Source organism: Hyaena hyaena, unplaced genomic scaffold, assembly GCF_003009895.1.
Source record: "Hyaena hyaena isolate Hyena2069 unplaced genomic scaffold, ASM300989v1 scaffold_124, whole genome shotgun sequence".
Classification (NCBI taxonomy): Eukaryota; Metazoa; Chordata; class Mammalia; order Carnivora; family Hyaenidae; genus Hyaena; species Hyaena hyaena.
In genome coordinates, this window is record NW_024080755.1 from 153,970 (window position 1) to 172,244 (window position 18,275).

Sequence of the window (18,275 nt, forward strand, 5' to 3'; positions counted from 1 at the left end):
AGTTTTGTATAAATGGAATCATACACAGTGCTCTCTTTTATGAAAGGCATCTTTCACTCAGCCCAACATTTCTGAGATTCATCAATGTTGCATGTATCAACATATTGTTCCTTTCTGTTTTTGAGTGGTATTCCATTCTGCGGGTATAGGAACTGTGCTTTCTCCTATTGATGGGCACCTGGGTTATCTTCAGTATTTGCTATATGCATAAAGCTGCTATGAAGACTTGGGTTCATGGGTCTTCTTGATGGACATACACTTTCATTTCTCTGTGGTTTGGCTGGGACCTCTTGTGTGATAATGGCACTGTCTATCTTGACCCACTGGAAAGCCCAACACAGTCTCCTGGTCCCCCCAAGGATGTACGATGGGGTCACTGAGAATTCAGACCAAGTCCAACTGCCTGTGTCTGAACTCAGATTCAGTCCTTCTCTAGCTATGAGACCTTTTACAAAATAAAATTACTTAAGATTTCTGAATCTATTATAGTGGCTGAAAAGTGAATAACAATGGAATAAGAGCATGTAAACCTTATAGCATTATTCTGCTGAAGAAGTGAATTCATGCATGCACCTGCCCAAGCCAAGTACAGAGAAGCCATCTTTATCCTCTGATGCCCAATACCCCAGACAGACAGTTTTATTGCATGCCCAGTACATGCTGTTTCTCTGCTCAGGAAATTACAATGGTTCTAGGTTGGGCTTCCTAGAACAAGTTTTTAACTTTTGCCACCTAGATTTTAAAACCATTGCTCAAGCAACCTAAAATATCAAGCTGTTTTTTTATGGACTGGAATTTTATCAACTCAGGGATATAACCTTCACTGTGCTGATCAGGAACGGTCATTGGCTGATAGGTCACCTTTGAGTAACAAAAGAAGTAATAAAATGAATACTAAAAAATGAGAAAAGTCAATACCTAATACTATTCATTTGACAGACAAAATCTCCTCAATCATATGGGAGTGCTGGGGAGCACCAGAAAACAAAAGAGGTTTTTGGCAATTAACAAGTTAGTGAAGGCTCCATAACTGGCCCAACCCAGAGCCTGTCAAGTTCACTGTACCCTCAACATCCCAAAAACACAGTACCATGCTTGACTGTGTCTCTACCTCCATCCACATCGTCCTCCCGGATCCCACCCACCTATGCACCTGCCCTTGACCTGCCCGCTCAGATCTTCTGCTTCCTTCAAAATCATCTCCAGCTCCACTTTTTCAGCTGTTTTCCCTTTCCCAGGAACCCCCATCCTCTGTGACTGCCTCTTCCACTGGGAGAGGACAGCACCCACAGGTCCACAGACTGACTGGCCTTGCTTCTCCAGTGAAATCATAAGCTCTTGGAAGGTAGGGACAGTATCTGCTACATAGCCCATGCTCCTGCTCAAACCTTGCACAAACTTGAGCAGGTAAATATCTGCTGATCCACCTAAATCCACATGGTGTCCCTTCAGAAAAATACAGTGGTGGAACAGAATAGAAACAGCTTTTTGAACTCAAGGGGAGGAAATGACCTGGCTTGGCTGTCAACATGATCATTTATGATGGCCAACTTTATTAAAGAACCTGGACTATCACACATAAAAGAAGCACTAACATGTGTGTATGTGGTGTGCCCACACACACACACACACACACACACACACACAACCAGATGTACACAAAATGCCAATCCCTTTGAGCCTTATTATTTCATTCCATTTTCTTGTGTCAACTATCAATTGAGCACTTACTATGTGCTAGGGATTCAAAATAAAAGACATGCTCCTTTCTCTCTAGGAGCTCAGTCTCGTGTGGGAAGACAGATGCTAAACAGATCATTAGGACAATGTGAGAGAGTGCTGACAGAGGTGTGAGAGGACAGTGGGAAGTTCCAGAGTGAAAGACAGAATTCCCCACCCAAAGGAGTGGGAGTGAGTTGCGATAACCCAACAGAGTGGGTTCACGCTGAATTTTGAAGAGTAAGCAGAAGCAGGGTCATATCTAGGAGAGGAAGTGGGTGGCACTTTCTCAATGATTTCTAGGTAAAATGTCACAATTGTGAATAATGTGTTAACAAGACATTAGAGGACCATGTGAAAAGGAGAGTCCCCTGCTCACACATACACTGGACGCATCAGCATCAGGCTGAACACCCACAGCACTGACTCTTGGGCCAGCCACCATGGTGGCAGAATCTGGGTAGTTTTCTGAAGGTAGGGAGCAGAGCGGGACAAGGCTTGCTGAAAAGAAGAAAAAGTACTCTAAACAGAGCAATCAACAGATTCAAACGCACAGAGGTGGGATGTGCATTTTGAAGAGAGGGGTCAATCTGGTAGAGCCTTGTGGCGATGAGTGGGACCAGATGGGGGAGGGGTGTCAGAAATGAGGGCGGGCATGGCTCAGGAGGTCTAGCTGAGTGTTCCCTAGAAGAAAGATGCTTGCCAATTACTGCCCAGATCCAGCCATCAGCCTAGGAACACGTCACCAAATCCATTGTCAAGTATAAAGAACACATTTCTATCAGCTAACAAACTGCATCCCCAAAAGAGTGCTTCAACTATGAAGAAATATATATAAACAAGTCAACTACAATTGTTTGTATGTTCCATGGCTTCCAGCAAGCCATGTTCCAAAAACAAATGGAATGAAGTTCCCTGACTTCTTGAGGTTCACGAGCCCCACTCCTTGACTGCTGGGCTAGAGAGGGCCAGGTGTGCCAGAGGTAGCAGAGGGCATTAGCAAATGGTCACCAGCTGTCTTTAGAGGTGCCCCCATTGGCCAGCTGATGAAAGTGGCTGTCACACACAAGGCTCCAAGTTAGAACATTTCCTGCACCTGGAGGGGGCAGTGCACTAGCCCAGGCATCTGGGAAGGGGCATCAGGGAAACCTGGGGGAAACTGGCAGGTGGGTGTAGCCCAAACAGATAAACAGGCTCAACCTCTCATGAACCTCCTGCCCAGATGGAAAACAGCCTCAAATCGGTCTCCAGAACAAACTCAGCAATTTAAAGGATTGGTCTATCTTGGACCCCAAACGCAGTAATCAATCTAAGGAAGGGGCAGGGGACTTTAAGTACTCAACAGCTGGAATATTACAAACTAATCAGTTGTTTCATCCTTGGCCTTCCCAGGCTATGGGAGAAAGTGCAAATGTGTTAGCTCAGAAACAGGGCACTATTCAATCAGGCTCTGCTTTAGAAAAGACAAACCAACTGAGAAGCTTGCAGAGCTAGAACCAGCCATGAAGTCATGACAGCTAGCTTGGGTCTGGTGTGCAAGCAGAGCGGCACCATGATGGACTGATTGTGTTTCCTTCTCAAATTCATACATTGAAATCCTAACCCCAGTGTGATAGTATTAGGAGGTGGCACCTTTGGAAGATGGTTAGATCGTAAAAATAGAGTCCTTATGAAAGGGATTAGTACCCTTATTAAAGGACCCCAGAAAGCTCCTTCCCTGCTTCTGCCATGTGAGGATACAGCAAGATGATGGCAATCTATGAACCAGGAAATGGGCTCTCAGCAGACCCAGAACCCACCAGCACCTTGATCTAGGACTTCCAGCCTCAACAATTATGAGAAATAAATGTTTCCTGCTTGATCACCCACAGTTTATAATATTTAGTATAGCAACCCAAACTAAGACATGTACTCAATAACCTGACCCCTCTGCACCTGGGTCATCATGTTGGGCCTTGGGATGGGTCAAGGATTTGTGACTCTCCCTCCCCGCCCTCCACCCAGGGTATTCAAAAGCCCATGGACAGCATGTTACTGCCAAAAATCACAACAGCATATTGCAGGACCAGGAATAAAACTACCTGGGTTCAAAATCCTGATTCAGGAGTTTCACCTTGGGAGTGGGAATGTGCAATAAGCAAATGGAGGAGGTTAGGATGATCCATGTGGTAATGGATTAGAGTCAGAGACTTCAATAAGAACTGAGGCATAACTCAGATACACCTTGTTACATGTAGAAATAGATATGCATACATCTGTGGGTTAGTATGCCCACTTATATTTCTTTACTCTGTCAGCTCAGAGGGCCTAAAAGAAATGCCATTCCAGTAGCAATGAGCACATCTAGCTCCCCAATCTTGGTTTCTAATATCATCCTCCATCTTCTTAAAGAAATGGTTGAATCTAGGACAAGGGTGAGAAATAAACAAGGTGTGGGTGCATCTTATAGTATTGGAAAATACTGCAGAAGTGCTCAACCAGAAATTGACAAGGATATGTTAAAGGGGCACAAGAAGGTAACTGGAAAGGCTCCCAGTGGCCAAAGCAAGAAATTAAATAAGGCTGTACTGCATCATAATCCAAGGTAGAAAATAAATATGCATGACTTCATATCAATCTAAATAAATGATGGAATAAATTAATAAATGAAGGATAAGAGACAAATCTCCCATGCAAAAGAATAATTTATGTAGCTCCTCTCCCCTCAATGAGATGGAGCCTAATTCTCCGCTCCTTAACAATGGGCTATGTATAGATTTCTTCTAGAGTACATTCTGGAAAGCAGGAGGGAAAGTAACCTCATAGTGGAGAAACTTGACAAACACTACTTTAGCTAAGTGATAAAGATCAACATCAATAGTCATAGATCATGTTGATAGTAGGTGCCTTTTATATGATGTGATACAAATGGCACTTTCCTTCTGGTATCTTCCCAAAATCCATAACCTCAGACTAATTATGAGGGAAAAGATCACATAAATTTCAAGGGAAGGGGCATCCTTCGATATATTCCTTACAACACCAGTACTCCTCCAAGCTGTCAAGGTAATCAAAAACAAGGGAAGTCTTAGAAACTGTCACAGCCAAGATGAGCCTAAGAAGACATGACAACCAAATGTAATGTGGTCTCCTGGACAGGATCCCAGAACAGAAAAAGGACATTAGGTAATAAAAAAAATAATAATAAGGGAATCTGAATAAGCTATGGGCCTCAGCGAATAATAACGGATCAATATTGGGTCATCAATTGCAACAAATGTACCATACTAATGTAAGACATTGAAAACAGGGGAAACAGAATGTGAGGTATATGTGAATTCTCTGTGCTATCTTCATGATGTTTCTGAAAGTCTAAAACTATTCTATAGAATAAAGCCTCTCAACTAAAAAACAATGGCTCTACCACTCACTAGCTACAGAACTGTTACTGAATCAATTCCACTCTGTGCCTCAGTCTTCTCCATCGAGTGGGATTTTTATGCCTACTTCATAAAATTGGAGGGCAGATTCTATGAGAAAATGTATGCTAAGTTCCTGTTTCAATGCCTGGAATACAAGAGGTACACAAATGTGGCATAATTATTATTACTATTACCATCATTGTTATCTCAATAAAATAATAATAATAATTAGCAACCATCTCAACAGAAGAATCTAAAAGTTTCCTTTTACTGATTTGGCAATTTTGGAACACAAGTTACTGGGAGTAAAGTCTCTAAAACTTCACCCGGAACTAAATTGGGATTGCAATGGGCACAAGATGAATCTGCTACAAAGACACATCAATTCCAAGGTCACCTGGCAGGACCACTCTCCACACCCCACACAGAATGTGATAAAGCATCTCAGATAATGTGATTATTTAAATATGGTTCTCCTTGTCGTCATACATCACACACATACGCACAAAGTGAGTCTATGTAACATTGTTCAGTTTGTGCTGGAAAGATGGATGCATTTCCAGAATGTATAACTCAGAATAGTCTACTGACTCTAGAAAGAATGGGAAATAATATACATACAGAGTAAATATTAGCATATGGGAAACGTGAAACAACCGCTTTCCACCATAAAAATGTTAACGCGTTTTTCTCATTTACTAGTTAACATCATATGACAACTTGAAATTTTTACCTGGAAACAGTAAAAATAAATTTAATTTATTCACCCACATCCCACACTCACAAAGAAAACAATATCTCATGATGTATAACATTACTAGGGGAACCATAATTCCTGGCTCAAGGGTCAGAGCTTTGTAACAGATGGGTTTCCTGAAGGGGTTGAGAAAACCAAAGATCCAGCCTCCGCAGTCCGACCAATCGTTTGAAATATGCAAAAGAGCTCAAGTCAAGCACATTATAAATGGCAGTGGTACCTGTCACCAAAAGCCCACCCCAACAATTACCAGGCTTGGCTGGGCTGCCAGAAACCAAACTATGATTTATTGTTCTCTTCAAATTAGTAAAGGCAATGCCATCCATTGTGAGTTCCAGAGATGATGCCTCAAAATGGCCGTGTGAGTAGGTTACACTTGTGAAGCCACAGTTCTTTGAACCTTAATTCTCAGCCACTGGGGAAGGCTCTGCTTTCACCCAAGTTCTTTAGACAATAGTCATAACCTGTAGTATGAGGTATTTCTGTACTCTTTTAATGCAAATCCACTTAAACCTCCTCAAGATAAAGCATCAGCAGGAAGCCAAGTTGCATCAAGGATTCTTCCCAACTCCCTCATTTTATAGATGGAAATATGAAAGCTATAGGGCAATGCAATTGGCTCAATCACCCCCACAAAACCAACCCTGCTAGGAGCCAAATCAAGGTCTCCTAAGCGTTTAATATACAAATATGTAATACATATGATACACATGTATATGTATACTGGAGAAAGGTGGCTTTTTAGAATCTAAAGATATGTACAGGCGCATTTTAACGATGCCTTTGATAAGCATAACTTGCCAGCCTTAAGGAAAGGAGGCATAAGTTATGGGCATGATACTTCCCACAGGTAAAGTGAGCAAAGAATGGGACATTCTGTGGACCCAGAATGGGGTGTCAGGGACCCACTAAGGGGAGTGCTTAGAGCCTGCGGGCAGACCCCCCCATCTCAGCCCCACCCGAGCCTGCTCAGTGCTCAGCCCTGGTCCTGGTTTTAACTTCTCACACACTGTTCTTACGCATTTTCATAGCAACCAGTACGGCAGTTTTTAACGTAAATAGGATCCCACCATTGTTTTGCTTAAAACCCACTGCTGACTTCCTTCCTCTAACTTCCAGACTACATCCCTGCCCTCTTCTCACTGTTCATTTCACACAGTGCTCTCCCTCGCTTGTGAGCTCCGGGCACACCAGGTTCCTTCTGGAACACTGGGATGTTCTTGCCTATCGGGGTTCCTCCACATCCTCCAATAGTTGGTCCTTCTGGGCCTTCTCTAAAGTCCTATCTAAAATTGCCCTGGTGGCCACTAGCACACCATCCTGTGATATTGTCTTCACCGCACGTATCTCTCAAAAGTTACCTTGCTCGCTTATTGGCATGCTTGGCGCCAGTAACCCCTAAGCTAGATGGTAAGTTCCATGAGCAGAGAGCCTTCGCCGTCTTGTCCATCCCCTTATCCTCAAGGCCTAGAAAGTGCCTGGCCACATATTTACTGTTCGCAAAATAAACAAGTGCACGATGTTTGAGAGGGGTCAAAAATTACTTGAGCCAAGAGGAAAAAGCTCTCGACCAGCAAGATCCCTGCTCCAGCGGAGAACTGAGCAGGAGGAAATGCTGTGCCCCTTCGGACTCAGAGTCTATCAGGGACTTCAGTTCACAGCACAGAGCAGAGAACTAACTCGATGCTGAAGTCTTCACACTGTGCCCACTTACGCTTTCAAACGCCCCACTGAGTGGCATTGCTCTGATTTCCAAGCCACTCACTCGGTTTCTGTTCGATTTCAGAATCAAGGTTGAGCCTTTGGATAGAGTATTCAAAAGGTGCTTCAGTAACTTCAAATGAGGCATGTGTGTGTGTGTGTGTGTGTGTGTGTGGTCCTGACTTCATTATTAAACGATTGATATGAAAGTGCTCTAAAACTCAAGATTCTAGACACGTGTGCACATGCAGCATTTTCAATCACTGATGTTGTGAAGAGCAGCTCTGTGGCACTCTGGAATTTCTGAGAGCCATCCAACGGCACGTGGGCTCTGCGGTCAACAGAGAACATGGGTCAATTAAGGCCCCTTGAAAACACAGCCCCGTGGACCTGGAACTCATCTCTACAGAAGGCCCAGCTGTTGGCCCACTGGCCCTTGACAGTTCCTCATGCCCCATGGTCTAACCGCCACAGCAAGTGGCCCTTACAGAAGAAAGAAATGTAATAAGCTACAAAATGGCACCAGAGCAGGGTAGAAGCACGTTCCTTCATGCACACAGCATGGACACCGCAAAGAAAAGCCCAGCAGTAGCTGCTGAGCCATCACTTACTATAACAAGATTGATCTGTAGTGAAATAAAAGATAATGCAATCCAGAGGAAATAACTTTGGTTTCCTCTGAGAATGTCTGATGTTGTCAACTTGTAAGGCTACTTTCCTCTTCAGCCTGCCATGGTGCACAGCAGCCCAAACGGGCAGGCTCTCCTCGGGGCAGCTAGGCCTCACTCCCTTCCCGCCAGACGTGCACAATGACAAAGGAGCATCTCCCGCAACTGCCCACGACCCATCAGGCAAGCAGAAGCAGGCAGGGCCTGGACGCCCAGGGCACAGTCAGGAGGCCAAGGACACTCGGAGTTCCCAGCTTGCATGTGATGGAGCTTCAGCAATGACCCAGTGGTTTCTGTTCATCTGAAGCCACAGAGTTTTCTGGTTGTTGATTTCCAGTACCCTTCTCAACCCCCCACGTTTCAAATTAATGGCACAATTCTGGAACAGAGTGTCAACCACAGTAGACATTGCGGAGTCACGTTTTTGACTATCTCTAAGACACAGAACCTTTTGTCCGAGTCTGATGTGGTTGTCACCAACACATTCTTTTTTTTCTTTTTTAAGTTTATTGATTTTGAGAGAGAGACATAGCATTAATGGGAGAGGGGCAGAGAGAGAGGGAGAGAGAGAATCCCAAGTAGGCTCCACACTGCCAGCACAGAGCCCAATACAAGGCTCGAACTCACAGACTGCAAGATCATGACCTGAGCTGAAATCTAGACTCAGACTCTTAACTGACTGAGCCACCCAGGTGCCCCATGCAACACATTTTAACTGTCACATTTTACTGAGCATTGATTTCATTGGCAGAATGGCCATAAGCAAGAGTAAGGAACAGGTGCCAGCTGGCAGGTTCTTTGCTACCGTTTCAGAAACTATCCCTCCATATGAAACGGTCCTATAAGTCCGGAGCCATGTAAATTATTCACAAAATCAAGTTCAGTTCTCTTCATTTGAAATCCTAGTAACATCTTACACGGGAGCTACCGCCCACCATCATGCAGGGCAACCGGCAGCTAGCAGCTTCCATCTCTGGAAGATGCTATTAAGTCCGATAGCCAGTGATCTGCAGATGATTATAACTTTTGCTCTGCATATCATTGTTACTGACAGGCAAATCCCATCCATCAAATGGCATGACTGATTATAAAAGGAGGCAAACTTGACATACGAAGCCTAATAAGCCATTTTTTATACCAACCATGACAACTGTGAATGCTCACAATCGTTCGAAGAAAAGCCAGTTCTGCTACAAGTCTTTTCTCTCCCACTCTCTGGTGGCCTCAGCCCTCATGCTCCAGAAAGACTTTCCAAACTCAAGCACTTTGTGTGTCTCAAAAGGAGAAATGCAATGCAGTGCTGGCTGGTGCGTGGAATCTAGCTCATGCAAAAAAAAAAAAAAAAGGAAAAGAAAAGAAAAAAACCCTCTTTTCCTCCCAGAGCTTCGCCATGAATCCCCAATTTGTCAAGGAAGACACACTGCACTGAGGGGCCCCGGCCACAGGGCTTCTGCTACATCAACAGTCATGGCACCTTTTCAATTTTGCTCATCTCTTAGTCTCTAGCCAAATGGAACTTATTACTTATAGCTTGTTGGGATTTATGAATTATTTATAAAAGTAGGTCTGTGACTCCAGACTCTTAAAAGACAAACACAACAGTCCCCTCATTGTTACCCACAACAGCGCTTCTGTGAGAGCGAGCAGGCAGACATTCTCCATAACACACGCTGCATGTTTGGGCTGAAATAATCATTGTGAAAATATCAAGCCTGTAAGATTATTCGGAAGCCATTTATGGGATGCCTAGATGTATTTTTAAACCGGTGTCTTGTATTCCAAGCCAGCCTTGGATTCAAGAAAGACGTAGCGAACGCGTGCCACCAACATACTGCCCAGCTTGAATATGGTTATGCCCTGCCGATCCTAACCAGTAGTTCCAGACAGTGATCTAGAAAAAGGTGGGAGGAGATGCAGCTCCCCCTTCATGTGTGTCTGGCAGGTTCAACAAGGCCATGCCCATGAGCCTCCCTCTGCACCCCAGAGCACAGGGGTTGTGCATCCTGAATGAGGACTAAAACGCACACCAGAAGATGCAGTTAGACTTTCCATCTCCAGCTCACCAGAACACGTGACCTTGGCTGGCAAGACAGATAAGACATTGCATGCCCTCACCGGGCTCCATCTCCATCCCAGGCATGGTTGGAGGGGCTTCCAGACAGACCTGGGTTGAAGGTATCATGTCATCGTCTAACTTATACCTCTTCTCAGGACAAGGACACATTTCTTTAGCAACGTACCCTCCACGTAGAGCCCACATCTAGAGCCCTGCCCAAGCAGGAGCTGGCACTGATGCAGGAGCCCCGGGGGACAGGAGGTTTCCATCTGAACCCCCCAGAGACACCTGCTCTTCACCAACCCCATGAGTCTCAAGATGGAGACTGGCTATGACCCTCCCCACTGTGTCTGCCCAAAGTGTCCAGCCCCCGCCTTCCTCCAAGTATGGTCCAGAGACAGAGGCCAGACAGCAGAGGTCCATAGAGGCTAATGGCACTTCAGTCTACCTGAGGCTTGGTGCCTCTACGGCCCCTGGGACAAACCCACAGAGAATGCAAAGCCCCACAACCCTCTGCACACAGAGGATACCCTTATCCCCAAAAGAGCACAGCCAGTGGCGAAGCAGACAGAGACGGTGAACTTACCTTGCTGGAAAATATCTGCCAGGAGGGTGGAAAACCAAGGGAGGAGAGGGGGGAGAGAGAGAGAGGAGAAAAAAAATATTAATAATGATATTGCAAATGATGATGATGATAATCACAGCTAACATATGCTGACTTCGCTGAGCACCCTCTGTACAATATTTCCCTTAACTCAGAGGCAGTGGTTACAAGCTCAGGCTCTGGAATGAAACTCCTGGATTTAAATCCTGGCTCAACACTTAACTAACTCTGTGGCTTACATTTCCTAAACCACAAATAGATAGGAGTATTAGAAAGATCAAACAAATTATGTCCTCTGTTTTAAGAGCTTAGATCAGTGACCACCACATAGCAAACAGAGAATTCAGTGGTTATTATTAAAATTAATATTCTTATTTTTCACAACGACTCTTTAGAGTTGGTTGTATTCTCATCTTTACTCAGCAGATTGGGGAAAGCGAGACTGTAGGAACTCATCCAAGGCTACAATCAGCTCGGGATTGGACCCAAATGTCTGATTCCAAAACCCATCTTTTCACCCACTACCAAGTGCCTGACTGGTTTACAAATAACACAAAAGCAACACCATCACACAAGAGAATAAACAGAGGAAGGGTCTACGAATATACTAAGGTTCCAAATTTAAATCACAGAGGAAAAAGATTTGTATGAATTCTCCACACATAACTCACAACTAATAACACCATATCTTCCTATTAATCCTAGGTCAAAGTCTGTTAAAAGGTGAAAAACTATGACTTCATTTTTTTCAACAATTACTTGAGACGCCATATGCCAAGCACTATGTCTGGTACTGGGAAACATACATCTAACAAAAGTCATCAACAGTCACTAGTATCCCTCTACTGGTAACCACTAGCATGCCTTCTAATACCTTACATTTGTTTTTTCCTGTTCTGAGACTTCATAGAAATGCACTCACACTGTCTGCCTTTTGCTACATGGTGACTGTGGGAATCATCCATGCTCCACATAGCATATCACTCATTCTCACTGCTACATAGTATTCCACTGTGTGATTATATCCTAAGTTATTTTCCCTTTGTAATGTTGATGGACGGTTTTCAGTGTTTGACAATTAGGGAATTGTGACAAATATTTTTGTACATGTCTTTTGGTGAACATACATGCATATGCCAGGTCCTTTCTGACATCTCTTTAAAAAAACCTTTTTAGGGGCGCCTGGGTGGCTTAGTTGGTTAAGCGTCCGACTTTTGCTTAGGTCATGATCTCGCGGTTCGTGGGTTCGAGCCCCGCGTCGGGCTCTGTGCTGACTGCCAGCTCAGAGCCTGGAGCCTGTTTCAGTCTGTGACTCCCTCTCTCTCTGACCCTCCCCTGCTCACGCTGTCTCTCTCTCTCTCTCCTAGAAATAAATAAAACATTAAAAAAAATTTTTTTAAAAAGCCTTTTTAATGTTTATTTATTTTTGAGATAGTGAGAGAGACAAAGCACAATCAGGGGCGGGGCAGAGAGAGGGGGAGACACAGAATCTGAAGCAGGCTCCAGGCTCTGAGCTGTCAGCACAGAGCCCAATGCAGGGCTCGAACCCATGAGCCGCAAGATCATGATCTGAACTGAAATTGGACGCTCAATCGACTACGCCACCCAGATGCCCGTTTTGTGACATCCTGTATGTGCACTGAGGCTCGTTCTGTTTCTAACTGCCTCCCAATCACCCCTACAGTACTCTTGTCTGCTCGTATTTCTCATTTAGGAACTTGATGGTGGAATACAGTGCTGGTAGGAACACCACACCACCCAGACATGAACCTGCTCCAACCCTGCTAATGGGGTGGTAGATATAGGTACCAAACTCCTGGAAGACAGCTTGACTCCTGTAAGAAAATGCTAAATATATAGTCTTTGACCTAACAGTACCACTTCCAGCAATTTAATCTAATGAAAAAAGTAAAGGTACAAAATAAGTCTACGCAGGGGCGCCTGGGTGGCTCAGTCTGTTGAGTGTCCGACTTTGGCTCAGGTCACGATCTCACAGTTCATGGGTTCGGGGCCTGCGTTGGGCTCTGTGCTGACTGCCAGCTCAGAGCCTGGAGCCTGCTTCAGATTCTGTGTCTCCCTCTCTCTCTGACCCTCCCCTGCTCACGTTGTCTGTCTGTCTCTCTCTCTCCCAGAAATAAATAAAGCATTAAAAAAAAAAAAGAAAAAAAAATAAGTCTACGTGGGCGTTCATCACATACGTGGTGTACAATGGCAAACCAACAATTTTTGCCTATTTGTCTATAGGGAATCAAGCCAACAATAATTTACCCCACATGACAGATTAGGGTGCAGCCATTTAAAGTGGTTATTTAAAGACTTTGATTACTGTTGAATGAAACAGATCAGACAGCAACAGGGAACATGTATCCTGGCCCACTTATGCACGTCCAAGCAAGCGTTTATCTCCATGAAGGAAGATCATCATGGAAATATTTGTCTTCAGGTGATGGAATCTGGGGTCACTTTTTTAAATCTTCTGTAAGTATTCTTTAATTTTTTTTAATAGTTTTATTTATTTCTAGAGGAGAGAGAGAGAGAGAGAGAGACGGCGTGAGCAGGGGAGGGTCAGAGAGAGAGGGAGATACAGACTCTGAAATAGGCTCCAGGGTCTAAGCTGGCAGTCAGCACAGAGCCCGACGCGGGGCTCGAACCCATGAACTGCGAGATCATGACCTAAGCGAAAGTCGGACGCTTAACCGACTAAGCCACCCAGGCGCCCCAAGTATTCTTTAATTTTTGACAATGACTATGCCTTACATCTATAATCTGAATTTTAAAACTTTATTTTCATATTAAAAGCTAAGTAAGAACTGTATCATCAACCTCTAAATTTGCTGCCAAGAGCTAAAAATCAGTTCTGACAAGTTCACAGAGAGTGGAAAGTCCATAAAAGGTGCAGATGAAACACACTCCTGTGGATTAAACAGACCGCAAGGAGGGAAACCTGTGGGAAGTCTTCATTCCGTTGGCATAGCTGTGAGCTTCATGAGGGGTGTCATTCATATGCAATACACACACTCCCAAGGGCATACGTAGACTGTGGCACACGTACATCAGGTTGCAGGCTCACAGTGCCCAGGGAATTGGCTAAACCACCACCCTATCCCTCACACTCACGAAAGTTAACTGGGATATAAATGGGCATATTGGTGCTATCACAGCACAACTTCAACTCTGCCCTAACTTATATACGCTCTCTATTATTTTCTAACCTCTGTCATTTACCATTGGTACAAGTTCTGACAACGCAGTGTATGGACGGCTCACCTGCCATGCCTCAACACTGTCCAGAGCTTGTGAGAAGGGCCGTGTGTAGCTCCCTAAATATACTCATCACGTGCATTTGCTGCCTGGAACATGCAGTCCATACCACTTACCCTCTGACCAGCCTGCACGCCTGGAGGAGCCCTCCTCCTCAGCCTTCAAATGTCACAGCCCCTGTGAAGTTTCTCAGTGCCTATCCCCACCGAGAGGGAAGGTTCTGTTTCTACCTCTCTGCTCCCAGAGTAGATTGTGCACTTTGCAAATACAGCTCAAACTATGGTTAGTTATTTATATAGACCGCGAGCTCCTGAGGACAAGAATTATGGGTCTTCATCACCTTGTTGGGTCCTAAATGTCTGGCATCGTATGAGCCCACACAAGAGGGATATATAAAGGTCTCGTTTCTCTTAGTCCTCATGTGGTCCAACCCCTCAAATTACAGAGGAGGAAACTGAGTCCCACACAAGTAGATATTTCCCAAGGTCACACATGGCACGAAAGATTCAGCCAGGACTACATGAGATTCATTTAACTATAATGAAGCACAAAGGCTCATCCCTATTATTAGCAAAGTACAAATTAGAGATTTATCATTCTCCTCTAATGAATACAGACAAAAATTCCCAACCTTGAAAACATCAGTGAAATAAGATTAGTCTTTTAAATACGGATCCAGTCTCGACATCCGTCTCGGATCCTCAACCTCCTATCCATGTCTTTTGACAGGGAGCACTTCCTTAGAAATTCAGTAGTGATTTGAATCACTGGAAAGTATCAGTGGGCAGGGAGGGAGGAAATTCAGGCAGGGATTTAGTGACCTTATTCCTTACAATTTCATTGTATATTTCACGCTTTAGCAGACAAACCTGTATAGAGCACTATTCATATCCTCATTCCAAAAAAACTCTCGAATTTTGTATAAGCTATTTCAGATAAAAAAAAAAGAAAAAGAAAAACTCTTTTTCAGCTTCATTTACATTTTGCACCTTTTATTCAAATGTAAATTTTAATAAACACCAGTATAAATATTGCAACAATTTTGCACATGAGTTATCTTGTAATTTACACTCTAAATTTATGTCTTTTGTAGTCTGTGGCATAAATCATTCTGCTCTTAGCATTAGTTAGCTCTTTGCTCTGTATAATAATGGCTTGGGTACCTTCTTTAAAGTTTCACTTCTCCAGACTGAAACAGCCATCCAGGCTCAAGCTCAAATGATTCATGGGCAGAAGAAGAACAGAAAGTAAGTGAGGAGACCATAAATCCTGTGCTGTCTGGCTACATTTTACCTCCCCCAAATTCTGGACCTCAGAAGGTATTAGCCACACAAATACTCTTACTACCTTGTACTCTGGTGTTCATGTCCATCACCCCTAACTCCCAAACCATAGGGACTTGTCACTTACAAAACTCAAAAGGCCTTACATTTGAGTGAGATATTCTCCTTTTAGCCTAACCAATCACTCAGAATTATTTGGGAGTCAATCACTTACACACTCTGCACTTGAAGTTCCTTGTTGATTAGTTGGAGATATTTTAATACCCACAGTGTTGGGCAGGTTCAGGAGGGATAATTTACAGGAACACTCTCCCATCAGCTGCCGTTAAGACTCACTCTGACAGTAAGACTCCGTGCCATCCTTCCTCTCCCCCAGGAGTGGGAAATCACACAAGCACGGGGCTGGGAGTCACCAGCACCTACCCAGCCAGGTTGAGCCCAAAGGACACCAGGGACACTTGTGTAGAGGAAATAAACTCCTTCAGACAAAGCTCTGCTCACACTCACTTCCCTCAATCAGTCACAGGAACAAAGAAAGCTTGTTCTCCAGCCCCACCCCCACCCCCTGGAGCCATGCTGGTCCTATAGATAGATGAAAGGCTATGTATAAGATGACTCAGATGTGGGGAGAAGAAAATACAAAGGAACTCATATTTGTCTTTCTTACCCTTGATACCCAGTTTCCTTCGCTAGCATCGAGGTCCTTGTTCCCCTCCCCCACAGTTACTGAGAGAATTCACACCCTAGAGATCTTTAATGCACCGAGTACTCCAGAGGCAGGGGCCATAAAAAGACTAGATTACTTATTATTATTAATAAGTTATGGCAATTAGGCTGGGTGATTCCTAAACGTTGCTGATTAAAAACTTTCTTGAGTGCTACTCATCCACATGCTAGTGTTTACCTCTATTAAAAATGATTTAACTACACTCTGGGTGAACCCCTCTCTTGCTCCTGGGTTAATAATTAGCAGTGCACAGAGGCACGCGGGTTAAGTGAGTTGGGTCTCCTTTATTTATCTATTGCTTTATTTTATGAGGAGAACTGGATGACAGTCTCATCGCCCAGTCAGTCTGCTAGGAATAATTTACTATTTCAATCCACAGTCCATGGCGATGGTTAGAGAAACCTTCACTATTATTACAACATCACACTCAGCCCACACCCCACAGCATTAAAGATATGCCAAACAGAGAAAGTGTGCCCGACTTCCACAAGACTGGGGGAGGTAAAGTTACCAGTTCTCAAACAATGTAATCATACTACTCTCTCAATTTTGCTTTCTTTTCTAGGTTAAATTATATATGAGGAGAGTTTAGTTTCTTGAAAATGCATGCACTTAACTCCCATTTAAGAAGTCTCACCTGGGGAGATAGCTGTCTTGTGAGTCCTCCTGTGGTTTGAGCTACAGAAAGAAAATTCTCTTTCAAGTACAAGTGCTTTTACAGTAAAGCACTGTAAATTTTGCTGGGACCCAACTAACCAGGGGCAAAGAGAGGGACGTAGGGAACAGCTGAAATGAACATTGCTTCCTTGAATGGGGTAAGGTTCGCCATAAACCAAAATCAATCTCAAGATCGGCTGAGCTCTCCCCTTGCCAGATTTCAAAAACCAGATTTCATACACATAAGTATGAAGAGTAACTAGAATTCAGACTCTATACTTCTATAAATCTCTGTGAATGAAGTCAATTCCTCCTTTGTTGAAAAGTGGGCGCATCAATGCCTTCTCCTCTCTTGTTGAATACCAGCACTCCAGAGTAGTAGTGCTTGACATTGACAAAGCTGAGGTCCAAAAATGGCAGGCGGCCTTCCCAGGCTGGGTTAACTCCTTCTCTCCCAAATATGATGTAGTGCCTGTTACCGCATAATCATGGCCACTGGATCCCATGACCTAAGATTGGGTCCTGGTCCCTCAGCTAGGTGGAAACCAAGGAGGAACCCTCTCATAGATTATGTTCTCATCTATAAAACAGAGATGGAAGAGAGAAGTTTCTTCCCTCCCCTGCAGCTATCATCAGGATCAAATTGGAATAATTAACCATAGTAGAGGGCATGGACTTTAGCATCAAATAATACTAAGTTCATTCCTTGCTAGTCCACCATCCTGGCCATCTTGGGTTAGCTATTTAACCCATCTAGGTCTTAGTCTCCTCATTTAGAAAATGGATACAGTAAAGCTTGCTTTTAGAATTCAAAAGGACAACCCAGATACATGTGCTATTAGCACATAGCAGCTGGTTTATGGTATATGATCAATAAGTGAAAGTTAATGTTATTATAATAATAAGCAGTAGAACAGGATAGCAAAGAGCTCAGGTCTCGAAGTCAGAGCTGGTTCCATGTCTAACTGTGAGATCTCGGGAAAATCATTTTAACTTCCCCAAGCCTTCCATTTGTCGTCAGCAACACACAGATAATAACAATAGCTAATTTCTGTGCTACCTCATAAATTGCTATGGAAATTAAATGAGGTAATGCATACAAAAATGCACAATAACTAGTACTCAGAAAGATTTCTATAAATTGTAGGATTATTAGTCAACACACATATATTGATTGCCTACCATTTGGAAAGCCTTTGTGATTTATATAGGATGGTAAAAGTATCAGAAGAGAAAAAATCCATTAAAATAAAATGATCGTTTTAATTCCTTCTTATCATGTAGCTATATGCCATTTAAAAACTCAAAAGCAATTTCCAAATATTACATAATGAATGAATTATTTTTAATGTTCGATATCAGACACCAATCCAATAACATCCTCATGATCTAAAGGGTTGTGATTAAAACCCAGAAATTTCAGAGAGTCAGGGCCTGGTCT

General features: G+C 43.6%; 1 protein-coding gene across 2 annotated transcripts in view; it reads right to left on the reverse strand.

Annotated features, from left to right (window-relative positions):
- Positions 1-18,275, reverse strand: part of GFRA1 (GDNF family receptor alpha 1) — a 211,948-nt gene that overhangs the window by 138,677 nt on the left and 54,996 nt on the right. Inside the window, exon 4 of one of the 2 annotated variants that reach the window (XM_039237361.1) lies at positions 10,889-10,903. The exons of the other annotated variant lie outside the window; for it this stretch is intronic. Within the exon in view, the coding sequence (XP_039093292.1) occupies positions 10,889-10,903 (15 nt within the window). The remainder of the gene's footprint in view (positions 1-10,888; positions 10,904-18,275) is intronic. 2 annotated transcript variants of the gene reach the window in all.